The sequence below is a fragment of the Botryllus schlosseri genome, chromosome 12 (assembly GCF_051294905.1).
Source record: "Botryllus schlosseri isolate E-star chromosome 12, Bs_hap1, whole genome shotgun sequence".
Lineage (NCBI taxonomy): Eukaryota > Metazoa > Chordata > Ascidiacea > Stolidobranchia > Styelidae > Botryllus > Botryllus schlosseri.
Genome location: NC_137247.1, coordinates 2,447,941 through 2,475,768, shown reverse-complemented (window position 1 = coordinate 2,475,768; position 27,828 = coordinate 2,447,941). Strand labels below are relative to the sequence as shown.

Here is a 27,828-nt window from a genome sequence, read left to right as displayed (position 1 = left end):
GAACACCGAAAACTGATAAATCCAAATGTTTCCTTGTTACAGTATTGGTGTAATTGTCTACATACTCCCCGTAGACCTGGAGTAGCCTAACTATAAATAAACCTGTTCGCATGGATCGCTCGCAGTTGTGAATTTTTTTCACGAGACAGGACTAGGCTGCCATAAATGCGCAATTGCACAGCATGAGCAATGAGCATGAGCATCAAGAGTCCTACCTATATCGAATGCGAAACACAAGAGTTAAGCTTAAGTAAAACACAAGATGAACCAACGGTGTCGTGTGTATAGTGTGGAACAATACATAGTATAATACCTTCTTTAATATTCCATACGTAGATGCAATTGCGATGATGTACGCTATTATAGTTGTTACTATTGCTAACCCTCATTTTTCTGTCAGATTATTTATTTAGCAGGTAACTACCGTAGTAAACTTGAATTGTCTTGATTTCACAAGCTACAAAGGAAGACAAGGGATGGCGTCATTGGCAATTAAGTACCCTTCGGTAAGAATGCTATGCCACGGTGCCCATAATCTGACAAGACTATTCACGAAAATAATTTGTCAAGACTTCAGATCATAATAACAAAAGTAATTTATTTTAGTTTGACAATAATTCCGGAAGGAAAGCACCCATACCCGGTACAATCAAGATTCCTCTTTCTAGAAATATCCAGGTCTTTGAAATAACAGGAACGCCCGTTGATGACAAGAATCAGTATGTATATGCTTATACGGTCTATATCATGGGTTCTAAAACTGTTTAAGTGTTTATACAAACATCTTATGCCGACAACTTTTGATTCGTTGTAAAAACTAGTATCGAATTTGGCTATTCCGCGAGACATAAAAGTTCCAAAGCGGTGCCGAATAACATGTGGACCGGAAGTTATCACCGCAATAACTTCTACACTATATACCTTAAGGTAGCGAAAACAGTTCAAAACCGACACTAAACTGGTAATGAAACAATCGTTGATACACATATACAAATAATATATAATACAACTCGGGTTGCCTTTAAAACAAATGGTGTTTTAAAAAACTTAGTTTTAAACATGTTTTGAACAGTGATTTAAAAAATGCCTTTATAAAAAAAATGTGTTTTTTCAAACGTTGTATAATTCTGCCGTAATGGTGTACACTGTACAGTAAATATTTCGAAAAAGCATGTGGTATACGCCTGGACGATTTGCGCCCGATACAGTCGACGTATACCATAGGGGCGGGCAACATACCGCCCGCGGCCCCAGTCTGCCGAGATTCCCCACTACTTGCTTACTACGTCAAATTGTAGTGACTGTATGTTATTATATACGTGTATGCGCACGCGCAGCGTTGCGAGACTGGAGCTTACGCGTAAGTTCGTCGAAGCGAGAAGACTTGCATTATCGGCATTTACGATGCACTCAACCCTAATGTCGTCTGTGGTAATCATGATTTTTGTCAACTACAATGGTCATTTACACCAGGCTGATATTTCTTATTTTTGATTCTGTAATCGCCGACTTGTAGCACGGCACACTTCTAGGCTTTTGTAAGGCACCGCTTATGCAAGGGGTCGCCAACTCAAAACGGGTCGCTGGCCACTTTTCTAATTTCGTATAACCTATAGAGGACGCGGGCCGCATGAATTCAATATCGAGATTAATTTGGCCACACAGTTAAACAACGACGCTATCTCGTCACCTACTCAACCCTAATGAACTGGTACAGTTGGTAAATCAGAGTTACCGGGCTTATCGAACGCCTTGAAATCTTAATTAGGGATTGAACCGTGTGTTGATTGATCAGAGAGAAGCAGACAAGGCGGCGCCTGTATGACAATGTTATTCTCAAATCCACATTGTCTTCGCCATTATCGGCGAGAAATGGCTTTGAAGTGACATTGCTGACGTTAAAAGACATTCATTAAATACCATTTATTCCTTGTATATGTGGATAAATGGGCGAATATTGTATAGATTCAGCAATCCGGCCCGCCAAGTACTTAATTTTCCTATATCCGGCCCGCCGACTGGAGAAGTTGCCCGCCCCTGACGTAGACGATGTGGAGTGGCTGGAACCCTCTTGTCGTCGGTTCAACAGTGATGGCACGTATAGATATACAATGATAGATCATTGGTACGGAATGGGTGTTCTAATGATTATGATGACCGCCGACCGTCAAAATGCTGCATAACGATATAGTCCTGGTTGAAGATATTTTTGGTCCGTTTATGACTTTATGACAACGGTCGAGATCCTTTTTCGTCGAAGGAGTCGCATTTACCCTGCATTTTCACTTGTCAATGTCAATCCACTGTGACATCACAATCAATGTTTTAAACATATTGGTTTTGAATGCAAACTTAAATACAACTAATACAAAACTTCAATTTCTCCTTTGGAAAAATATATCGCGTATTCCTTGAATCTATTATATAGATTGTTCATGTAATTCGCTGTGTTTCGCAGGTTTGAAATTGACCTGGTAACAAACGATAACAAAATATGTATGAGACTCACCGTTAAAATGGCGGAGCACAAAGCATATCTTTCGTGTAGAGATGGCCAAGGAGATCGCGATTGGATTCAGCATGAAACGCGGGACGTCGCGAGATCTTTTGGGACATCAAGAGTCTTCAAGGTAACCAATTGCGAGTATGTAATGTATTTCGTCACAGCCTATGACGAAGGCCAGACTTGTACAAACTACTTCTTTACCAAAATGCGCAACTAGGACTAGAGCCACCCCCGGCTGCGCCACTGATGGACTGTTGGGATAGCGATAACTGTGAGTAACAATAGTTGCAAATACAACATACAATAGAACTTGGCGAGATAGCGTATAGTGGCATGATCCACAGCTGCAACACCAATGGTTTGCGGGTTCGAGTCCGACCGAGGCCCCAGAATTCCTATCCAAGTGTTGGAGGTTGCGTTATTGTCTTGTAAAAGCCTAGAGGTTGGCGGTGCTACAAGTCGGCAGTTACAGAATAAAAATTAAGAAAATTGGTTAATTGCCATTGATAAACACCACGAACACTGAAAACAACAACACATCAGAACACTGGTATCACGATTCACGCCAAAGGATGACGCTTGTTTTCGATATAGTGGTTCTTGTTCGGCAACTATTTTGTAATATGCAACTAGAGCTCCAAACTATACCAACAACTAGGGTTGCATTAAAAATCAATTTAAAACAAACATGTTTTATACAATGCCCTTGTTTAAAACATGTTTTTATTGTTATTGTTGTTGTTTTTGTTTGTTTTTAAGTCATGACGTCAGGAATACTTAATTGTGATGTAATAGTGGATTGACATTGAAAATTTGAAATATAGGGTAAATATAGCTCCTTTGGTAAAATATATACGTACTATAGCTCTTGAACCGACTATTTTGAGGTTTCCAACCATCTCATATCGGGTGGTAATCGTCCTTAGGCTCATATACCATGTTTTTCGGAAAGTATTTAGAAATCATGGCATAATTATACAATTAATTTTTTTTAATTCCTTTGTTTAAAAACTGTTAAAAACATCTTTTAAACAAAGTCTTTTAAACAACCATTTGTTTTAAATGCAACCTTACCAAGTTGGTAGTACCAACAACAGTAATTAGTTGACCGTCACCTATCTAGATTGGTATTTTGTAAAAGTCTAACGAAGGCTATTTTGCTTCAAAACACAAACCTCATTCCATACGTGCTTAGGCCGTGCTAGGCTATCAGTGATAAATTACTCCGTTAAGTGCAAAACCAGAAATCCGCTAACTATATGTACTAAAACTATACATACATGGACGGGGACGCGCTTCACGAATGCGTGCTTGTAAATTGGCAACAAAACTTCATTTCCGGTATATATGGCGCATAGTTATATAGCAGGGGCGGGCAACTTCTCTAGTCGGCGGGCCGGATATAGGAAAATTAAGTACTTGGCGGGACGGATTCCTGAATCGATACATTATTCGCCCATTTATCCACATATACAAGGAATATATCGTATTTAACGAATGTATTTTAACGACAGCAATGTCACTTCACAGCCATTTCTCGCCGATAGTGACGAAGACAATGTGGATTTGAGAATAGCATTGTCATACAGGCATCGCCATGTCTGCTTCTATCTGATCAATCATCACACGTTGCAATCCTAAATTAAGATTTCAAGGCGTTCGATAAGGGTGCCTTTATGTTGTACATGGAAGGTAATGAAAAGCTAATGAAGCTAATAAAGCTAATGAAAAACTAATTAAGCTAATGAAAAGCTAATTAAGCTAATGAAACAGTAAGCTAATGAAAAGTAAGCTAATGTAACCCAAAATTTACCAAGATATCAATTCATTAGCGTTGAGTAGGTGACGATGACGAGATAGCGTTATTGTTCTACTGTGGGGCCTAGTTAATCTCGATATTGAGTTCATGCGGCCCGCGTCCTCTACGAAATTTGAAAAGTGGCCCACGACCCGTTTTGAGTTTCACAACCCCTGGCATAAGCGGTGTCTTACAAAAGCCTAGCAGAGTGCCGTCCTACAAGTTGGCGGTTACGGAATCAAAAATAAGAAATACCAGTCTGGTGTAAATGAACATGGCATTCGACAAACGCCATGATTACCACAAATGACACTAGGGTTGGGTACATCGCAAATGCCGAAAACGCAAGTCTTCTCGCTTCGTCGACGCGTAAGCTCCTCTCTCGCACGCTGCGCATACACGTGCATAATAACATACAGTCACTAAAATTTGACGTAGTAAGCAAGTAGTGGGGAATCTCGGCAGACTTAAGGCCGCGGGCCACATTATCATGTAAGACGGAAAACTGTCCGCGGGCCGGACAAAATCCCTTCGCGGGCCGTATGTTGCCCGCCCCTGTTATATAGTATGATCAAACAATTCCATGCAACGTGTCATCCATTATGTTCATTGTTCGTGCATTTAATTAGGTACCGTTTGATTCTATTATGTGTAGGACTAGTGCACCAATCATGATTTCCGCGTGTGTCTTGCGTTGCTTTGTTGTATTCATATACTATACATTGTGTTCTGTGCTCCGCTGCTTTCTGGATTGAGATCATTACGCTCGCATGTCTTATTAAAATAATTCTGCTCTTATGAAGACTTAATACATTGGATTCATATTGGAAGTTCGTCTTATATATTTACGATACTACCAAGACGTGAAATGTAACACCCCCGCCTCCACTTCCAGATTACAATAACCATGACGACGGCCAGCTTTGACGTGAAGATCAGATCACACGCCGGATTCAAGTATACCAATCACATAGGAAACAGTTTCGGAAACGTTGCAAGCTTGTGTATTCACGGCAACATTACTCTGCAGGAAATAGCTATGAAATAGCCCAGTTCCTTCCGATGTCGAGGAATGAATTTGCACATTCCACGACGCAATCTGCTAGTACCACTCTCTTCAGCGGCGGGTGTTACTCCCGCAGCAGCACAGTCATTGATGGTTACGCCGGAGTTATATTTCGTATTTTCTGTGATCGCAAATAAACGTGCGACTGACGAATCGGGTTACCAGCCACTAGGCTACTCCATGCCGATCATGATTATATTCAGAAATATAGACGCTGTGTATTAGCCAGAGCTTCCCAACCTTTTTTCAGTTCGTGACCCACTTTTCATCTAAATTATATTGTGCGGCCCAACATGAGATATGACAGCTAATGAAAACGTAATTCAACTCACAGTGCGTCGTTGCTGTTGTTTTGTGGTAATCATGGTGTTTTTCGACTGGGATAGGTCATTTTCACCATGCCGATATTGTTTAATTTGATTCAGTATCTGCAGACTGGTAGCGCGCCCACTTCTAGACTTATTTAAGACACCGCTTACGCGGATCAGATGACGAGGAGCAACCTAGACAAACCTACAACATTTGAGTCGACCTCGGTCGGACTTAAACCCGCCACCTATTGGTGTTGCAGCTTTGGAACACCACGCTTTCTCGCTACACATAAGGCAGGCAAGAATCAATACACGTAACGCAAGACTACAAACGAGAACGCGCGTATATTTTACGTTGAAAACTATGAGGTTCTGAGGAGCTTGCGTCGCGGCCATTGTAACACCAATTCGGACTGGATTGTTGCATGATCCCCGATCAACGGTCGCAAAGCCTTTGGAGCAAGGCATCAACAATAACATTTACTGTCCAATTTCGCGCTCTAATGAATATGGCTGTCCCAAAAATCTGGTTCAGGAATTATTGCGAGCACGGAAACGTGCTCAGCGGTGACTCAAAAACAATGTGCATATAGTGCTTGGCATATTCAATAGGAAACTTTAACATTCAGAAAATCTTCGCGGCCCACCGGTTGGGAAGCACTGTATTAGACAGCCTATTACTAATAATGTCGAATGCAAGCCTAAGATGCTACATAGGCAGGATCGTAACTGCCAGACCCCCCCCCCCCCAATTGGCGGCGGGCCCGAGCTCGAAGGAGGCCCGAAATTATTTCGTAAATTAGTATAATTATTTTTCGAAATTTAGGCAAATTAAAAAAAAAAAAAATTCCCGCTATGCGCGATGTAATGTAGACAAATATCTATGGGTTATTGGCTATTTTCCTCCTAAAAGAAAAATACGCATGATTTATACAAATGGACATTTCGGCCATTGCCGCGCCACGACGCACCAAGACATAGTGTTTTAGGCCGTGTAAGATGCGACTCTAAAAAGTGTGACAGAACGATCGGCGGCGAGAATACCCAGACCGAAAACGACTTCTCTTATGCTGACCGAAAACTTCGAGATATATACATAGGCCTACATGTTTGATTGTCTCTAGGCGCCTAAATGTTCCTGTCCCGACAATCTGAACCGCACAAGACAAATGCTTACCCGCAAGGAAAATTTAATTGCCAGTGAAGAAACACCAATTTGAAATCGTTTGCGTCTTTTGGTTTAGTACGTCTGAGCGATTTCAATATCTTTTGACAGCAGACAGGGGGTCACAAAATCACATCATGTTATGAAGTTATTATACCGGCCGAATATATGTTTAATTATTATTTACGGGCCTTACAGTTTCCAAGACAATTCATCATCAAGCTCTACCTGGAAATTTGATTACGTGAGCATTGAGGATAAAAAATTGATAGCAACATAATATGCAATTCCCGATCATATTGACCGATTCAATTATGAATTGTTTAAATTTTTTCGCGCTTCGCGTTGGTTTATCATCATATGGGGTCCAAGACCAACGTTTTTTTTTATCAATCTTTTTAGTGGAATGAAATGGAGTTTCGAAAATATCAACATCGTTAATTCCTTGACTCTGAACGTACTATATCACTCGCTGTGTGCCGCTCTCATTAGAAAAGGTAATTCAACACAAAATCGAGAACCTCGTACTGACTTTTTGTTTGAAACATCACACTTCGTGTTTGACAGGAAGGAAGCAATCTGCAGATACATTGTGACTAGATCCCGACCGATACCAGATTTTTGATCCGAAACCGCCCCCCTGCGGAAGATTTTGTGATAGAAGGGGGTGGAAACAACGAACGGATCGATTGTGGGCCGAGAATTTAGAATGTTCAGTGAATTTGATTGATAGAAAAACGACTCAATGCTTGACTTATTCCAGCGCGGGAAAGGTTAAAATATTACTATGCTGGGTCGTACATAAATAAACTAGAACGACTGCATCTGCACAACTGTAAGCTATAAGAAATAGATCAATATTCCCAATCTAGCAGTCGCAGATTATGTTTCTCTTGACTCCCTATTACAATGTAGTAACGTGACGAAAATAACCGATATTTGGACCTCGAAAGGCCGATACCGATATAGTCAAGAACACACTCGGACGTTCATCTCAGCTATATACTACCAGTTGAGAATATTGTATGCCGCTATCCGTACACCACGGACTCACTGTATACCATTGTAGGCTATTGGACACGTTGAACGTTCCACTATCGAATGTTAAAAGGGCACTGCACTCTAAAATGATGGGGTCTCAAATTGAAGGGCACAACGAGAAAAAAATTGGTCGCAGGCGTTTTCTTCAGAACGCCAACGTAATGGAGCTGCAATTTATTGAAATTTCCACAGGGGTTTCGCGCTCCAGCAGTCACGCAGAGATCGAACTTTATATAGTTGTCAGCCGATGTTATGAAGGAAATATGTCGTACATTTATGTCAAAATCGGGCCTAGTGTATTCTATTTCTTTAGGACCCATTGCGGCTCTCCGATTGTTCGGACAATACCGATATTTCAGACTTTGAGGGCGAATTCAGGGAGTTTCCAGTGCTGACCATATTTTAATTTATATTTTCTTAATCCGTGTGACATCAGCTTTCGATGAAGACCAGATTCAATAAATTCTGCGCTCTGGAAGATAATTTTGGATTGTCTGAAATCCAAGTCGCTGCCTCAAAACAATTCTGAAACCAGCCTCAGCGAAGCGGAACGAAACAGAAAAATTAGTCGTTGCCATTCCATGTTTACATTCGATGGTTCTACGGTGTGCAAGATCGTGTCTGCAGGGCTCCGGCGACTCTCCCCACAGATTTATGTGCTGCCCCACAACACCGGACTCAATAAAAGTGATCTCAGATCTCATGAAGGGTTATACGATACGTGTTGCTCGAACTAAAGCATCCCATGATAAGACAGGGACAGTCACTCCAGTAATACCTGTGTGAGTGGGGCAGCAATTACAACTTTAAAGAGGTGTTATAAAACACCTTGAGAGGATCACAAATCAACTACCAATGTTCTTGACCCAAATCATTCATTAAGTTCGTAAAATTTACACGATTCTGTGCCGGGAAAGTGCTATTTAGGCCCTGCCTTTACCAACCCGAATAATGTAAGCGACTAGATCCGTTAACAGTTTCGATAACGTGTCTTTATTTTCGTAATTTCATCGTTCGGCAAGAGCTCCGCATGAGTAGGTGCATACTGTTAAAATTCATATCGAAATAGGAACCACGATTTGTACAGATTGAAATTGATTTCATTAAAAAGGACAGAAAAGTATCATCTCCGCAACGCGGTTAAAATCCGTTGTGCTTCATTCTTCAAACTGGAAAATAAGGATTTATGATAGAATACGAGTAAAGAAAAGCACAGTATGCCATACTATAAATCTATCTTATTCATTGCCATCAATTTACTACCGCATATCTCGGTCCGGTCATATCTTTCGAGTCATTTGTTTGACGACCGACATTGATTAGTACTTGAAGAGTGAGACACCGTAAACATCAGGGCTGTGACCAAGTCACAAGGTCCCGAGTCACAAGTCAATCTCACTCAATTAATATTTTGACTTGAGTCAAGTCGAATCATTTTCAATTCACCACCGGCATGGGTCCGCGGAGAACCAGAGAACCACTGTTCTATATGACTTGATTCCATTCTAGTGTATTAGGACCGATACTTAACAAATAGGGCCAGAAACCCTCATTTACCTGTTTGAATGAAAATGTTTAAACTGAGAAAAATGTGTATGCTATATTATGAATAAGAGGCCTGCGATATGACCCAAGAGTTTCACCGAGGGAGTTGAACATGACTTGAACTCGAAAATGAATGGTGAACTCTACGACTCGGACTCGAGTCTCAACACTATGACTCGGACTTGACTCGACCATCAATTGGAAATGACTCGACTTGACTCGAGTCTAAACTATCGACGTAAAATTGACTTGTGACTCGGAACCTTACGACTTGGTTATTGTTAACACACTGTTGCAGCCGATTTTACCTGCTCTGAGGGGTCCCACTGGGGATCGAAATGCTTTTGAATCGGAGCCCAACATTGGAAGTATTCATCATCCACCACCCGGCAAGTCTCATTGCCCCAATTCGTGATAGCCATGCTCATGGACGACTCAAACATGAATGCCTGTGCGGAAGAATCAAATTTATGAGCAGGACACATACGCATTAGGGTTATGACTAGGGCAAGTTCATAAGTTATGTATGACTAGGGCAAAATCATGCTATTAACTATTTCTGGTATGGTTCTATTCTCTTTAAGTTGCTATATGATGTGTTAGCTGCATCTCACTGTTATCAATGACACAATGGCTTGCAAGCAAGAAGTTCACCTACCCCTGCCAAGCCCGACAGTGCCCGAGCAATATGTAAATAGATCGCTTTATTAATTCTGTCGTTTAAATTTAAGATAGTTTCCCATTTCACGAGCGCTCATTCGAGACCGCCGAAAATTACATTTTCACTGGGTCGTCTTTTTAACGCTTTTGATTTTGTTAAAGTCACCGAGAGTTTTTCTGTAATGCCTTAGGTGACGTTTGCAGACCTGGGGGGTTTGTGGGGAGTTATTTGACTTGTTTTAGGGGGAGGGGTTATCGCTATGCGGTTTGGCTTTTGCGGGTAAAATAATTATTGCATTGCGTAATTTTCTTGCTGTGTGCCGGGGAAAAAAATGGCAAAGTAACAAATTTGACAGCTCTGCAGGAACTAGGTTAAACAACGGAACCTTTCCAGTATCTCATACCCTAATAATTCAACAAAAATTATAAATGCAATTTTTTACTGCAACTGTTGTTAAAATTAAATGCAACTTTCTCGCGATTTTAGTGCAACAAAAACTTGCCCTAGTTATGATTTTTAAAAAATTTAAAATTTCGTGTGTCCTCTAGTCACAAATGTTGAACTTTTGTGTCCTGATTCGAAAACTCAAACTACTCGCTTTTCAAAATCCGCAACTAGAACTAGAACTACTCAAAAACAACGGTAGTTAGTTGACTGTCAACTAACTATATTCTAGTAGATCCAACAAGTCTGCCGATACCGGTTGGATATTTCGCTCACCTGAGTTCCCGCGGCTACCACTTTGGGCACCATCTCCTCGCGAGACGCGGCTTCGAAACACGCAGCGTCCGGCCCGTGAGGCGTCATCATGCTGTGCAGCGTGCCGCCGCCCGGCAAGCTGCCTTTTTTCGCCTCGTAATCGCCCTTGATGATGCCCATAAACTCGCTCATGCAGTTTCCTACAACAAGTTTTCAAGGTAAGTGCCGGAGCTTGTCGTTCACGAAGTAGTTGTACTGTTTGCGAGCACTCGAGCAGATTTTGACTCCCGTAGAAATGCTTTCAGCCTACTTCCGCATCCACAACAGTTTTTACATCTAAAGCAGTCTAAAATTACTCGAGAGGATATGGTTTTAGAACAGGGGTGGGCAAACGTTTCAGCTCGCAGGCCGCATTATAGTATTATAAGCCACGATGCAAGCTTTTATTTGATTATGTAGTAACCATATAGCAGAGGTGGGCAAACTGCGGCTCTTTAATGATTGCACACGCGTTTCGCCATTTTGCTACAGAGGTATAATCCGATTATAAATTGATGCATTTTATCGAGTATTAACAATATACCGTACGTATTGTTTTCGCGTTGTTTTCTTTCCTTATGGTTTATGCAAGACTTGTAAAATTTAGAAGGTGTCACTGCAGGGTTATAAATTTGCAAGCCTGATTTGAAACACCTTGCAGCCCAGGAGACGCACCGTATCGCCAGACAATAATAAACTTCATTCGAAAACCAACATTTCGTATTTCGTATTTTTGGATTTTTGTTTTGTGGCTTTTTCAAAGCTAAGATTTTTGATGTGCGCGCTTGAAGCAGATCTGCCCACCCCTGCTGTATAGTAATCGAAGACATGGAGACAATACACAGACAATTTAAGCATTGATTTGATGAACGCACTGGCGTCAGAAACATTAACGAGATTTCATAAGCTAGCCATCCTCAATCAATTCGTCAAAATTAGGAACATGTAGGTTGTGCCGATTCTTAAGAAAGGATGCAAATTTGAATATGGGAGCAGCGATTGGCTCTGAGATATATGCTGATTCCGCGCGTTCAGTCAACTTCAGAACGCACAATGCTAACAGCGTCATAACCAGTATATCAACTTTAAATTACAGGTCGACCGATTATCGCAGCCGGTATTTGGAGCTTCCCCATTATCGATATCGGCCTATGGAAGGACGATATCCTATATAAAAAAAAAATTCAAAAATATTAGAAATTCAATGCTCCATGTTCTCATTCTGAAAAAATCGACAACGCAAAGGGCGATACGTGACAGATTTACCCTTGCAGAATGAGTTTGACTGGCTGAGCACGCAGAGAAACTGTGCTTCCTGCATTACAATCTACCTCTACTGGACTGATCAGCAATTCTGTATCACGTTTTTCTTTTTGGGTTATCCCAAATTTCAATGAATGTGCACAATTAAGCAATAATTCTTTTCAATTTCAGTTTTCTCGTTTGTTACTTTGCTTTCTGTGGCATGAACAAGTGCCATCTTGCCTAATACATAATATTTTTGGCGAAATCGTTCTTTGCTCCTTCCATATTCACATCGGTCTATCAGTTATCGGCCTTGTGAGTGCGTCGATAATCGATATCGGCATGCAAAAATCAATATCGGTCGACCCCTACTTTAAATACCTTTCAGTAAGAGGCTTACCGTGTTAAACTCGTCTCTTCACATACTTTTGTGAGGACGACATAATTTACTGTAGTCTAATACGTTAGATTAATTCGGTTGAATTATTTCGCAACTCATAATTTGATAAATTGTGCCAGTGTAGAAAGGAAGAGAAAAATCTCACTGTGATAGTACGGTGGTCTGAACGTGTGTTCTTGAACCGACCATCTCGGAGGAAATATGACAAAGTCAGCGATGGCGACACCCGGCCTTGTCGATTGCGCCGTAAGAACCGTGAATATCGATGGGTCCTAGAATAGAATTTTTTCAAACATACATATCACTAGGCACTAAACCATTTTTCACAAGATTGAGGCTGAAAATAGGGATCAAGTACCTGAATGATTTGATTACGAAGAGAGCAGGGGTTCTCAAACTGGGGACCAAATACACTTTTTGGGGTTCGCAATGTTGAAATACATCGCCATGAAACTACAAAACCGGATTATCCTTTGGCAATGACGGCGCGAGTGGGTCTGTGACTTGTCTACCAGACAATGTGCAGTCATTAGGTAAGTTATAATAGGCACAGGACATCCTAAATACAGATGAACTTGATGTTATGATCTTTTTAGTCACGAGTAGGGTGATTTAAAAAAATAAAAAACGGGAAATTTTGACCTAAAAAATCAAAATTTTGACGTTTTTTGACCTTAAAACTTTAATTTTGAACTAATTTTGACCATATGTATGTAAATTAGCTGTTTTCGCACATACTGTTCGAATTGTACTACTTATCGTTATTTCTGGTTGGAACTGTCTGTCCTTACAAAGTGGCTTGGTCTAAAAAAAAACTATTTTGACGAGAAAACTGACAATTTTTTACATGAAAAAACTTTGTTTTAACGAAATCTGGACCTATGAAGAATTCCAGTAGTTACATCACGCATTAACGCAGTAATAATTAAAATTTGTTGTAGTACAATGAAAGATACTTTCCTACATTCTCGGGTAGAAAGTGTCTGTCCTTACTAAGTAGATTGCCAAAAATGGAGAAAGAACGTTCAACAGCAGCAGTTGTTGACTGGCAACACTGAAGTTGTGCGTACACTGCTGGTGGCAAACCGTGTTGCTTCATTCTGACAATGTTATCTACATGACAATTTTTCATCATGCGATTCTTGATACAAGGACCAATGCCCACGCAGTCTTGCTTGAGTTAGGTTATTGTGGTAAGTTGAGCATAACACCAAATTTCCAGATTGATTACTTGAATCATAGTGCCCATCCCTAGCTGCAAATAGTATCGCAAATTCCAGAACACTATAATACATTCACGAATTTACATACCGCATGATCAAACTTGACAGCGTTGATCACCATGAACCTGTCCAGGTTGTACTTGTAAGGAGTATAGTTTCCATGCCAGCCGACTACGTCAAAGGGAGAGTGGTCTTGCTTCGCACAGAACAACTTTCCTTGGTACTTTGAAACGATCGTGTAATCGCAAGACCGGTCTTCATAACAAGCAGTTGGCGTTAGAAAATCACGGGGGTTGGCAAGCCCGTTGGCACCGATTGGACCAAGATCGGGCAATTCGAATGATGCTCCAAATACCTGTAGAAAGATATTGCATTAATACTCAAGTTCGTTATTAGAGCCAGACCTACTAGAAAGGCTGCATCTGGACACTAGGGTTGTTCAAAAATAGCTTTTAACTTGATTGGCTATTAGATAAAATTGTTAGGTTGGCTAAAAAACGATGAATAGCAAAATTGGTCGAATTCCAACATGTAGAAGCAAAATTATTGGAGTGCAAAATTTTGGATTCGAAAAACTTTCTTTAATCATAGAACTACCTACCGAAAATACCTTAGGCCAACTATTATTTCAAATCCAAAACTTTGAACATCAATAACTTCTCTACTACCGGTCGGAATCGAGTCAAATTTGTTATGCATCGTTTTTTACGACTTGACAATTACATCTTGGGCTTCCAGTGAAATTTGAAAAAATAGGTATTTGTTTTTAATATATTAAAAATTTAACAACTCCAATTCCTAAAAAGAATGTTGCGTAGCAGTAGAAGTACTCTTAAAACATCCACCTTTTTTAATTATTACTATGTAGGCAAACGCTTTTTTCTGGTGTCAGTCACGAAATCACACAAAACTTACTCAAAATTTACCTCAAGAATGTAACCCCGAGACATCCCGTCCACGTTGACACTGAACCTCATACCAAGTTGAATGACGCAGATTTCGTTTGGCTCCACCACCATTTTACCAAACTCCGTTGTTATGTAAAGAGTGCCTTGTTGCGGAACTAAAAGCAAAAATATGTGGGCGTGTGTGGCATATAGAATGCTGTGATGATGTAATTTGATGCCTGATTCTTCCTACCAAACAATAAAGTTCTGATAGAATACAAAAATCTTGAATCAGTCAAAAATCAAATAATGCATGCAACATAAAAATAACTAGGCCTAATCTACAAGAGACTCGTGGAGATACAGCTGAACAGTATATTCATATTGAAATGAGCCCGAATATTTTCTGTTGACACACGTCAGGGGTAATCGTTAGCGGCTAGTAGAGAATTGGAAAAAAACATTATTCGTGCAAAAAATTACCGAGACGACAGATTTTGCGCCGTCCGTTCACACTTTCATTTGTGTCTTGGAGTCGACTTTTACCAAAAATACAACCATCCTAGTCTGTGCCAACAGGAGTTCGTGTACCATCTAAAAATAGTACATTGCTATCTGCTACGATTATTCGTAATTTCTTGCTGGCGACATCAAATTTGGTGATAAGATGGTTGATATACAATGTTCTTTCTAATTCCCTGCCAGCTGCTGATGATTACCACTGAGGAATGTCACCTGAAAATATTCTGGTTCATTTCAATATGAATATAGGCCTACTATTTAATTGTATATTGATGTTCTGTACCTCCAAGAAGCTCTTCAAATAGTAGAGAATTGAAAAGAATATTGTACATCAACCGTAACACAATGTTCCTTTCAATTCTCAATTCCCTGACTAGTATCAGCCGAAAATATCCCGGCATATTTCAATATTAATATATTATTTAATTGAATATTCTTTAATAATAAAAAAAACCTTTAATTTGAATTAAAATGCACACTGCAAAGTCAAAATTATGAAATACAGGTAAACATTCCAGCTTTCTACTTGTATTAGAGTAGGCCAATAATGGTAATGCACCACAGTTTCAGTATTTGTATGATTGATCTACAAGACTTCTCACGATTACCAGTACCAAATCTCAGACAGGGGGTATATTATGAACTTGTCAGCAAGAAACTACTCTCACCGAGTAGCAGGTTTCCGTCTGAACTGTAAAACGCTTTGTCTCCCATGCCAGAGTTGCAAGTATAAACGTGAACAGCCAGTCCTGTCCTCACTTTGGGATCACCAGCGCCACATAGTGTATGGAGGCCCTGGAATGATTGCAGTGCTCGTGAAAATACAGCACATCGGCTGATGCATCGAAATCGTGGTATGCAATATTCGAAATGATATACAGCGAGACCAATTAATTCCAGGGTCTGATGAAGTGCTACGACTGCGACAAGTTTCCGAGTCACAAGTCAATATCACTTTTATGGTTTTGACTCGAGTCAAGTCGAGTCATTCTTAATCAACAACCGAATCGAAAATGACTCGAGTCACCAAAAATACGTGACTAGAGTCGAGTCATTACAACCCTGCTAGGCAAGGAGGCATTCAGGAACTAAGAATGAGTGTGACTTGTGTTGAAATTTAGAATTGTTGAAAAATGGCAATATTCCTAATTTCAATTTGATTTTAAACATCCTCATTGCGCACAATGTGCAGTACCATTGATATAGGCTACACCTATGCTGTTATGCTTCATTTTGAGTGATACTGGTAGACATATCTGAGTTGTAAATAACTGGCGACTGTGTAAGGCTGCTAGCTGCCGCTTTGAACTTAGGCGATACTTTCTGGTCAGCAAAATCTTTCACCCACTTACTCTTTTTGATGTTTTTTAAATTGACGCTGTGTCAAAATGTTTAATGCAAGGGTTAGTCTCGCAGAGTGTAAGAACTACTGATCTGGGGCAGTACAACTACACTTGTTTGCACAGGCTTATAGATGGTAATGTGAACGCAAGGCATATTGAAGGCTGAATAATTATAAATTATTGATAATTTATTCTAAAAACCTGGATATACAAACTTACAACAATTCCTCAAAAACTTCAAATAATCACAAGATTTGGTGCTGGTGCTGACCATCTCCGATTATGCTCAGCAAACTTCAATTTATTGCAAATTCAGTAATTTTAATTCCAACACAACTTGGATAAAATGTATAGCTATAAGTCTAATTTTAAACTGATTTGGAAAGACGAAAATTTTGAAGATGTCGAGATCTGGCAGTCAGCAGAGGTCGAAAAAGTCTCAACTCACTTCGACAAAATCAACCTTTCCAATTTCCTGCACGCTAGGGATGTGGAACGGAGCCCATCTCATCTGGTTGGGATTCGGGGGCACTGAGTCCCAATCGTGCGTAAGGAAAGAGTGATGGTACGGTTTGAAAGGTTCATGTTTTGCGGAAGGCAGGATTCTGTAGAGCCAGCTTCTTTTATTGCTTGTGCGTGGACAAGTGAAGGCGGATCCTGAATAATTGAAAATTGAGATTGGTGGGATGGGGTGGGTGGGTGGTCCTGGGCAAAATCGAATACATGGAGTGATTCAACTCTAAATCGAGTATTAGGCATCGAGTCTAGTGTTCTAGGCAGTGTCCGTATGACTTGACTTCAGTCACTTTGCTAAAATTACTTGACTTGACTCGGCGTGTCAAAAATGTGGATTGAGTAGTGACTCGGAGCAAAATTTCCGAGTCAATTTCAAGTCATCAAGTAATCGGTGTTGATAAAAATCACTGTATCTTGCATATGTTTGGGTTGTTCGCGAAACGCCGGTGTAGCCCATCGTTCTCTCGCAAATATATTGACCGCAAACGAAGTGATCGAAGCTTACAGCTGACGTTGTCGTAAACTAGTCAAGTAATGTAATTTAATAGCAAAATGTATATTTCTGTCCTCTGTTCTTACCTTAACCGAACCTCTGGTTTTCTTGAAATTGAATTCAAATATAGTTTGTATAGACCTCAACCATTGGCGCAGGCTCGAATTGTATCATATCAATTTGTAAATGGGTAATGTATTGCATCTTATCAATTCGTATCTCCATTCTCTATTTTGGCTGGTAAACTGAGGCTATGCAATTACTTACGTAGTTTAGCAGTTCTACGTATATGTGAGCGATACAGCGCCTTCTTGCATGTATATTTAACTCTATATTCGTTCATTGGTTCAAAATCAATGACAACTCAATCAGTATTTCAGACAGCTAGCAAAATGCAATGACGTAACCATGCCTCATACTTCGAAAAGGCAACTTGACTTGACTCGAGTCACCTTCGAAAATCGATTGACTTGACTTGAATCGAGTCAAAATGTGCAATGACTCGAAATGACTCGTGACTCGAAGGCAGTGACTTGATACCAACACTGGATTGATCACGACTTCACAGATACGTCATTTCCACTAACGTCGCATAGCTTTGTACTATGTTTTGTGTGCTGCGATGCGACCATTCGAGGTTTACAGCCTCCCGCAGTGTAAAATAGCATCAAAACTATTATTCTTGTTGGTAAGTTGGAAGCAGCGTATAAATTCAGAACTCAAAAGCCATCTCTCAATTGATACGCAATTCAGATTCAAGTCCTTAATCATTGTGCTCAGCCCTACCCATAAGACACTGTATATGAAGTTGGGAAAGGATAACGGTTCATTGAATTGCATCCATTGAGTGTTACCTGAAAGTTGCTCAGCATATAATCCGTATGGACATGTCTGCGGACTGTTTTGGTTCTTGGGAACAGCACCCAGGCATCTGGGGTCTTCAGATACAAATTCATTGCCAAATCCTGACATATACTGAAAATTATCAAAACATAAGATCGAGAAACCAAACAGAGACTAAAATTATTGCCAAATACAGATATTATACCGAAAATCCTTAATACGTCAGATTGCACAGGGTTGCAACCAAGTCACAAGTCAATTTGACTTTTATCGTTTTGACTCCGTCTCCAGTCAAGTCGAGTCCTTTTCAATTCACCAGCAAGTCAAGTCCGAGTCCAAGTCAGCGAGCAACGGGTCGAGTCCGAGTCATAGTGTTAAGACTCGAGTCTCACTCTAAACATGTTTTTTCAAACAGATAAAAGACAGTTTCCGGGCATATTTTTCAATTTCGGTCTTGATATAAGGGACTCATATAGAATTTGTCGAGTCGTATGGCTTGGTCCGATTCATGCAAAATGACTCAAGTACAAGTCGAGTCAATACATGCATGCATCTGTAAATAGGGAACTCCCAAAAGTGTCGAGATGGCTGCAAGCAAACAAACTAAGTTTGAATGCAGATAAAACCGAGATGCTCGTTTTAAATAATGCCAATCATAATTACACTATGAACATCAATCATAAACAAATCTCCATATGTGACTCAGCAAAATATCTCGGCGTCACCATTGATTCCAAATTGTCATGGAAACAGCATATTGAATGCACAATATCAAAACCAGCTCGGTGCGTGGGAATATTGACCCGTCTGCAATCTTTCGTTTCCAGATCAGTACTACGAACCATCTACTTCTCTCTTTTCCACTCTCATCTGCAATATGGAATCGTAGTATGGGGAATGCATGCACAACATTTTTGTACAGAATTCAAACCCTGCAAAACCGTGCGATACGGCTGATCTCATCTGTACCTTTACGTACCAATTTATCGCTTTACTACCGTAAGCATCGAATTTTGCGAGTTGATGACCTATATCGCTTCGAAGTATCAAAACTTGTTCACAAATATTTTTCCAATAGTCTGCCTCCTGTGTTTGATGACTTTTTCATACCTGCCAAAAATGTCCATTCCCATTACACGAGATCCTCGTCAAAGGGAAACATCTACTTACCCCCACCCAATAGCAACCTAACTAAGAGATCTATCGACTACTCGGGACCTATCATCTGGATTGCGTTACCACCACATATCCGTGAATTGCCTTATAATAGATTCAAAAAAGACCTACTTGATCACCTCCTGTCGTTATACTACTAACACTGTTGCCCTACCTCGCCCAGACATTGCTTCATTGATCATTTGCTACCATCGTTTGATTTTTATTCTATTTTCCTTTTTTAACTAAACATTTTTACAGCCAGACTGTTCAGAGTCAAGTGTACCTGTTTGATGCTGGTGTGATCAGACTAGATGACCTTCACGGTCTTATCGATCATTCCTATCTAATACCTAATACTGTGCATGCATATTTTCTGTACCACCATCACTGCCGTTTGATATGTATTTTGGTTGGATGAAAATAAAGACTCTCTCTCTCTCTCTATACACAAATTGAGTCGAGTGGAGTCATTTTCCATTTCTAAGACAAACTATCGAGTCATTACAACCCTTAGATTGAGAAATCAAACTCATTACATACATGACACAGGCATGTTTACAAAGTTCATACGATCATAAATAGTAGGCCTATGATTGACTTGCGACTATGAACCTTGTGACTTGGTTACAAACATGGAAACTACAATTTATAAACAATGGATTTATTCCATATTTTAATCGGTCAATGAAATGATCTGTTGTAACATTTTTTACATACAGAAAGGTAATCTATGAGCAATCTAAACTACAAAGTATAGTTGAGTACCACACGATAACGTTGATATCCAAAGTTCACCTTACTTGCAAATTATCCATGATACAGGTTCGGACGGCGGCACTCGAATTATTGTAGCTAGAATCCTACATAATCTGGGAGTCAAACGAAAACATGACCTTGAATGATACCGCAACACGCTCGCATGAGTCCGGCATTCCTTCACGTTCACATAACCACTTATTCTGACATTCTGACGGGACTGAATATGTTACAACATTAAGTTGTGGGTAAAATAAGTGTAACTTAATTGTGCAATCCAAGTACCAACCCCCAACCACCTACAGAAAGCAACTCAATTACATTTAATTATCCTACAGTTAAGAGGTGATCTGCATCGCGAAGTGATAACAGGTTCAATGACCTAGCGTTGCGCAATCTTATTGTTTTTTAGCAAAAAGATCACCGAGTTGTGTCTTGCATGTTCCAGCCGCGTCCCAGAGAGTCACTGAACTATATCGAACATTATTATTCTCTATATATTGTATTTCGACCTATTATACTTTTAAAGGGACTCTTGCAAGTACAGAGCTTCAATACACGATTGTATGGTACATTCAGATTGAAATAAACACGATTATTGTCGGCTGACACACGTCAGGGGTACTGGTCAGATTTTGCTAAGACCACAATAATCGTCTGGTACGAACGTCTTAGTCACGCCCTGGCAATTTGGATTATGCTGATAACTCTTTAATTGTTTATTCCAATCAAAGTTACACTACGGAACTCTTTGCTGGGGCGCTGCCTGCAGTAATCCAATTGACCCACTGCAACAACTACAACGTCCAGACGGACTTCCGTATCGATTGCCAAGGCCCCAAGGAGCATGGATCATGGGTGTACAAATGATGTATCGCTACTCAAAAGATTTTGTGTGTTAGACATAGACGACACGAGAAAACTAGAGTTTTCCAAGTTTATGTATCAGTCCCATTCGAGTCACCGGTGTCCCACAAATTTCAACGACTATTTCATATCGGAATCAAGAGTGCTTACAAGTGCAACACACGCACGTCATCGGCGAGCAACTACCATGTGATCAGGACGGAATGCAATATAACGCTGGTGCTCAAGTGTGGAAGAGCATCCTCCCCGGCCATCCGACAGTCGTCGAGCATGTCCTGTCCACATTCAAGTGAAAATACTAGCAGTCAGCCCTCACGCGATTACCGGCCCTCGATCTGACATATCAAGCTCGCTTATCGACACGTGCGTCATTCATTTTCATCACTCGTCGTTTTATGGTATCCCTTATGCACACTGAAATAAATGACTCTTATACTTCGCATAGACCAGTGGTTTCCAAGCGATGTGGGGAGTCTTTTTCATCATTGGTTTATTAGCAATTTTATCAGTTCAATACACCACAAAAATGCGATACAATGAAAGATAGGAAGGTGTCGAAGCGACTTGGAGTAGTCTATGAAATCGGGCACCCACCTTGGCCTAGGCGATGTAAAGAGGAGGCATGCACAGTTGCACACTGAATGAAAAGTAAAGAAGATAGTATAGAAAAAGCAAGCGACAAAATGGGGTGGCATGTCATGGAAGGCAAGATCGATAGGTCAGTCGTGGTCCGGTAATCTTGAGGATGGACTAGTATATTCATTTAGTAGTAATTGCTTGTATTTCGACTTGAATGTGGACACTGGACATGCTCGTCGACTGTCGGATCGCCGGCGGGATACTGTTCCACACATCAGGTCCGGCATATGTGATGGAGCGACGATGATCTTTTCGGTCGATCATATGATATTTGGACGACGTGGACGGTGGACGCGCGTCGCGCGTGTGTTGTAGGCCTACTTGTGCGCTTTGATTCCGAGGCAAAAAAGTCATTGAAATATTCGGGGCAACGACCGCTGTGGAACTGATACATAAACTCTCTAGCTATGATACGGAGTACCTTATGTTATAGTTTTTGCAGAGGCTCGAATGCAGTTTTATTGGCGGCCCCCAACCAAAATACATAACAAACAGACGGCAGTATGGTGGTACAGAAAATATACATGCACATTATTCGGTAGGAATGATCGATACGACCTTGAAGGTTAACTAGTCGATCGGATCGCACCCTCATCAAACAGCTTGCCTAGACTTGTCTCTAGTCTGGCTGTAAAAATGTTAGTTAAAAGAAGGAAAATAAAAAATGAAACGATGGTAGCAAATGATCAAATGATCAATAGGGGAATTCCCCATTTGCAGGATTTCGTAATTTTAGGGGAGAATTTTGCTTTAGAATTGTAACGGATTTTCAAAAAATTTTATGTCCGTACTGTCAAAGTAGTCAACTAATTATTTCCGAACTTATCAGTATCAGTTTATTAATATTTCATAATTTCAAACACCCCAAAACTGCGATAGAATGAAAAGATCGGAAGGTGTCGAAACTTGGAGTAGTCTTTGAAAACGGACTCCCACCTTGGCATAGGCGAAGTAGAAGAGGCATGCACAATTGCACACTGAATGAAAAGTAAAGCAGAGAATAAAGAAGGCAAGCGATAAAATGAGGTGGCATGTGGCGGAAGGCGAGATCGATATGTTAGGTCGTGGTCCGGTAATCCTGGTATTCATAGAAGAAATTGCTTGTATTTCGACTTGAATGCGGACATGCTCGACGACTGCCTGATAGCTGGCGAGATGCTGTTCCAGATTGGGGTCCGGCATACTTGATAGAGCAATGTAAAAAATCAGCCAAAAGGAACATATACTATCATATGGTAGTATATGTTCCTTTTGGCTGGATTTTTTGCTGGGAGTAGCCGATGCTCAAATGTTATTTTCAATCTCTTCTCTACATACCAATTCCCCTTCTTTAAAAAAAAACTAGTTCAGATGGGCTGAAAGTGCAGCTCGTGAGACAATCTTGTTGGACCCGCGACGGTCTCTCAACCAAATTTCTCCTAAGCGGGCCGTCGTAACGTAGACAGTCGGCTCCATTTTGCTTTATATTTTTTTTTCTATTTATTATTATACCGCAGTATTTGTTTCTGACCGCTCCTAACCACTATATTTGGCTGTTCTGTGTTATTAAAGAAAGCCGTTTCTATCTGCGTATGTTCAAGTGAAATCAGAGCGGTCATTAAGTCATTCAGCTATAGTGCGTATAACGGGAACTGTAACGCCGACTCCAATCGAGCACTATATCAGCGTGTCTTGTACCAAGTCGTTGCATCGACCGCTACAGATACTGACGCTTTCAACCAAAAAACTCAGATGTATGTCATGATAGGGTGAATGCATGATCAGACAAAATCCCTCGACCGACTCTGGCGATTGTCACAAATCGCCTGGATTTGATGCGTTGTAGCTTTGGATCTAGGGTTGCATTTAAAACAAAAATCAATTTAAAACAAACATGTTTAAAACAAGGCCCTTGTTTAAAACATGTTTTTATTGTTTTTGTTTTTGTTTTTTTAAAGTCATGACGTTACGAATATTCAATTGTGACGTCATAGTGAATTTGACATTGACAATTGAATGTTTAGTGTAAATATAGCTCCTTTGACGAAATATCTACATGTTATAGCTGTTGAACCGACTATTTTGAGGTTTCCAACCATCCCATATGGTATACGTCGGCTATATCGGGTGGTAATCGTCCGTAGGCTCATACAACATGTTTTTGGAAAGTATTTACACAATTATGGGATAATTATACAACTTAAAAAAACACAGTTTTTGTAAAGGCATTTGTTCAAAACACTGCATGATGTGCTGCGTATGCCGCTGGTAAAGGAAGGTGCCGATATTGCCTTGTACGGCTTTTTAAGTCTTGCACCACCCCTTCATGCTATCCCAGTAATGCATGAGCGTCAAGCGGGGAAGTAATGTATAGGGTTACTATACGTCCTCCTTTAGGAGGATTTGTCCACATTTTTCAGGTTTTCGTATTTCCTCCTCCTATGTTTTAAATGTCCTAAATATCCTCCTTTTTGGCAATTCATCCTCCTTTACAGCTTTTACAGCTAAGATAATGGACAATATAGCGATTATTATTTGTCTTGATCAACTAACTTTGTCATAGTGTCCTCCTTTCCCGATTTCAAAATATGGTAACCCTAGATGTATGCCAGTGTTACTAATCAGGTCTTCGGTCTGACCGGGCCCGGGATCGAACCCACGACCTAGCGCTCAAGAAGCCGGAGGCTTCACCATTACTGGGGTTTCATTTAAAACAAACGTTGTTTTAAAACACTTTGTTTAAAACATGTTTTAAACAGTGTTTTAAATAAATGCCTTTTTAAAAAAACAATAATTTTTTTTTCAAACGTTGTCTAATTATGCCATAATTGTGTCAATACGTCCGAAAAACATGTAGAATAAACCTACGGACGATTCGCACCCAAAATAGTCGACGTAATCAGTGTTGGGATCAAGTCACCACCTTCGAGTCACAAGTCCTTTCGAGTCATTGCACATTTTGACTCGTGTCAAGTCAAGTCAATCGATTTTCGAAGGTGACTCGAGTCAAGTCAAGTCATACGAAAAAGGTGACTCGAGTCATCCCAACACTGTGACGTATACGATTTGGGGTGGCTGGAACTAGGGATGGTGTGAACGTGAGGTTCCCGTTCGCGTTCTGCGTGTGAACCTCAGAAAGTTAGAGAGGTTCACGTTCAAAAACGAACCTAGGTAGGTTCTGCACTGTGAACCTTTTTCATTTATTACAATTGTCACGTCATTATTACATCTTTGGTTGAAAATTATTGCATTTCAACTGCGGGCCACTCTATGCATGGCGCTGGCAGCATAAAAATCAACACTAAAAGAGAATGTACCTTGACAATCTCATAAATTCATCCTGCTTTGTTACAAAAGCTTGCTCGAAATATCCCGCTTTCTGTTTGTGAATATTTAGTGACTCTCTGCTGTGAGCTTGACCCGAAATCACACAACATCAAAAGTGAAACACGCTACATGTAGGTAGTCAACGAATGATGCTGATTCAACCAGTCAATGAAATTGATATCGTTTTCTGATGTAAAAAATCTAGTAAGCGTACGGGGTCCATCTCGATTACGTATGTTTATAGTATCATAAAAACCGAATGCGCGCGATTGGGGTGTTGGCTATTGCCATAAACTATGCTTAATATCAACGTAGCAACACTCAGACGCCGAATACATTGTTCGGTCTGGCCTAGACCGTCAAGGCGTAAGCTTAGCTTATACATTCTCTTGTAAGTCCTCTTCGAAATTGCTGGCAAAGCGACGGAAGATATTGATTTTATGAGATGATTATATCTTTCGATTGCTCCAGTTGATACATTTGTCGACGTTTGTAAAGTCAGTATGTACTTGAGCACAGTGGCCCGAGTCGTGTGTTACTTGATATGTAGGGTTGGAATTAGCAATAGACGTCACATGACGTCATGAGGTTCACGTTTGCGTTCACACAGAACCTTTCAAAATGGTTCGCGTTCAGACGAACCTGAACCTTTCAGAGGTTCACACCATCTCTAGCTGAAACCCTCGAAATCGTCGTCGGCGCAACAGTTTTTGAACGTAGTTACAGATCATTGGTACGAAATGAGTGTTCTGGTGATGACGACCGCCGACCGCAAAAATGCTGCATAACGATGTAGTCCTGGTTAAAGATATTTTTGGTTTCTTTATGACAGTGATAGGAAGCCGTTTTCGTCGAAGGAGCTATATTTACCCTACATTTTCAATTGTCAATACCAATCGACTGTGACGTCGCAATTAAATATTCGTGACGTCATGGCGAAAAAACGCACTAAAAACATGTTTTAAACGGGGGCTTTGTTTTAAACATGTTTGTTTTAAATTGATTTTTGTTCTAAATGCAACCCTAACCATTACACGCTATATCTTGACGGCTAGGTGAAATAAGCATTGTCTAAAAAAATACCGAATCGTCTTTATGTGGCGTAAAACTTGCATGGTATTTTCCTGGTGATAATCGTAATAATTGTCAGATTATATATTCATCTGATCAAGACACACGCGTGATTCACAAGACACAATGCGATGTAATGAAGATATCGCGGGTAGGGCTGGGCATAATGATTCGAGTACTCGAATCTGAATCGAATGATAATTTTAATGATTCTAGTCGAGTAGTAAAAGATGACTTTTTTGAGTACTGAAATTATACGCTTCTCGCCACTAAAAGTTAATTTATCAACGACAATTACAGTCTCGATACTTACTTTCACTGTTGAAGACTTGAAACCTTGATTGGCGGTATCGTAGGATACGAAACATATGTTATATATATGGTAAAAAGCTACGAAGGCTACTGGACACAGCACATTTCCGAAGTCATGATTATCCAACAACATTGTCACCAAGTGGAATGAAATCGGTATGGTCGGAAGAATACCAAAATGTCATTTATGAGATGGATAACAGGCATTATATTCCTTGTGGTAGCATAAACGGTACATATTTTGACTTTGACTATCACACACTCGATTACTCGACTCGACGCATATTACGTGATTCAGAATCGAATCAGTCAGGTACTCGTTGTTGCCCAGCCCTAATCGTAGGATGCCGAAACGGCCAGTAACAGTCTCTTTGGCATCCACCTCGTCCTAGTGTCCGATGTCAATTGTTCGATGTTAATATTTATTATATGCTGTCTTTCTCTTTAAACGCTCTGTCTTGTTGCTTCCATTCTCTTGATTGAGTGCCTCCTTGATCAGGTCTTTTTTCTGGGCTTTTTACTTCGTCATGAACGAGCTATACAGGGGAGAAGGATCCCAGAAAAACCTTCTACGTTTCAGCCACCGAAGATAATTGAATTCGGGCCGCCTGCGTAGTTAGCGGTGGTCGCGTGATATGCACATATTTGAATTTTATGTATATCATCCATAATATTCTTATAGCGTGATAATGCCCGACTTGACCCGAATCACTCAGACACTCGATTATTCCTAGCCATAGTTTCGAGTTTCGACCTAGGTTACGAACCATCGGTGTGACGTGCCTGCTGTTGGTCAGCAAACCTTTTTCGAATGTAAGCATTTATCGTCTGTCATCTGCCATATCACATATTACACCCTTACCGGATACATAGGCCTACAACATATGACGCAGGTTGGTGTGTGGTTTCAGGGACTACTCCAAGACGTTTGGACATTTCATTGTATCGCAGTCGTATGTGTTTTTAAAATGGTAGAATTACTAATAAACTGATACTGATACTGAGCTAGAAAGTGTCAAGTATATGTAGCAGTTCCATTGCGGTCACAGCCCCGCAAAATTTAGCGATTCATTAACTTTGAATGGATTCGAAAGCGCAAAACTACAGCAGACGCGCGTCCTCGGCGTCCAATTACCATATATGTTCCGCAGTTGCGCATGAGCACAAATCACAATAGTCCACATCTGGGTTTTTCCAAAATATAGCGATGGGATCCTTGAACTCGACAAGCTCATCATCGGCTAAATGTAAAAATGGCTCTTCAATACTGTTTAGAATGGCATGTTATTATGGATTGGTGTACACGAGTACGTGTAATTAGGGTTGCATTTAAAACAAAATTCAATTCAAAACAAACATATTTAAAACAAGGCTCTTGTTTAAAACATGTTTTAATATGTTTTTTTAGTGTTTTTT

The 27,828-nt window shown here is 40.3% G+C and overlaps 3 protein-coding genes across 3 annotated transcripts in view; 2 read left to right on the top strand and 1 right to left on the bottom strand.

Annotated features, from left to right (window-relative positions):
- Positions 1-27,828, top strand: part of LOC145451535 (uncharacterized) — an 84,119-nt gene that overhangs the window by 37,424 nt on the left and 18,867 nt on the right. The window lies entirely within an intron of this gene.
- On the top strand, positions 380-5,523 carry LOC145451533 (uncharacterized). The gene is made up of 4 exons (XM_080329747.1): positions 380-506; positions 607-719; positions 2,459-2,630; positions 5,200-5,523. Exons 1-4 carry the CDS (start codon positions 477-479, stop codon positions 5,350-5,352), a joined length of 468 nt encoding a protein of 155 aa, XP_080185873.1. The 5' UTR covers positions 380-476; the 3' UTR covers positions 5,353-5,523.
- Positions 8,854-27,828, bottom strand: part of LOC145451521 (homogentisate 1,2-dioxygenase-like) — a 71,879-nt gene continuing 52,904 nt past the window's right edge. Inside the window, exons 2-11 of the mRNA XM_080329733.1 lie at positions 20,262-20,330; positions 18,315-18,435; positions 16,900-17,108; positions 15,777-15,903; positions 14,626-14,762; positions 13,788-14,054; positions 12,622-12,748; positions 10,814-10,992; positions 9,741-9,881; positions 8,854-9,056 (exon numbers count right to left, since the gene is read on the bottom strand). Coding sequence (XP_080185859.1) covers positions 9,045-9,056; positions 9,741-9,881; positions 10,814-10,992; positions 12,622-12,748; positions 13,788-14,054; positions 14,626-14,762; positions 15,777-15,903; positions 16,900-17,108; positions 18,315-18,435; positions 20,262-20,276 — 1,335 coding nt within the window. The 5' untranslated portion in view covers positions 20,277-20,330 and the 3' untranslated portion in view covers positions 8,854-9,044. The remainder of the gene's footprint in view (positions 9,057-9,740; positions 9,882-10,813; positions 10,993-12,621; positions 12,749-13,787; positions 14,055-14,625; positions 14,763-15,776; positions 15,904-16,899; positions 17,109-18,314; positions 18,436-20,261; positions 20,331-27,828) is intronic.

Coding starts and splice junctions, on each gene's coding strand:
- LOC145451533 (XM_080329747.1), top strand. CDS start 477: ATGGCGTCATTGGCAATTAAGTACCCTTCG. Junction 507..606: donor TGGCAATTAAGTACCCTTCG/GTAAGAATGCTA, acceptor AATTTATTTTAG/TTTGACAATAATTCCGGAAG. Junction 720..2,458: donor CCCGTTGATGACAAGAATCA/GTATGTATATGC, acceptor TGTGTTTCGCAG/GTTTGAAATTGACCTGGTAA.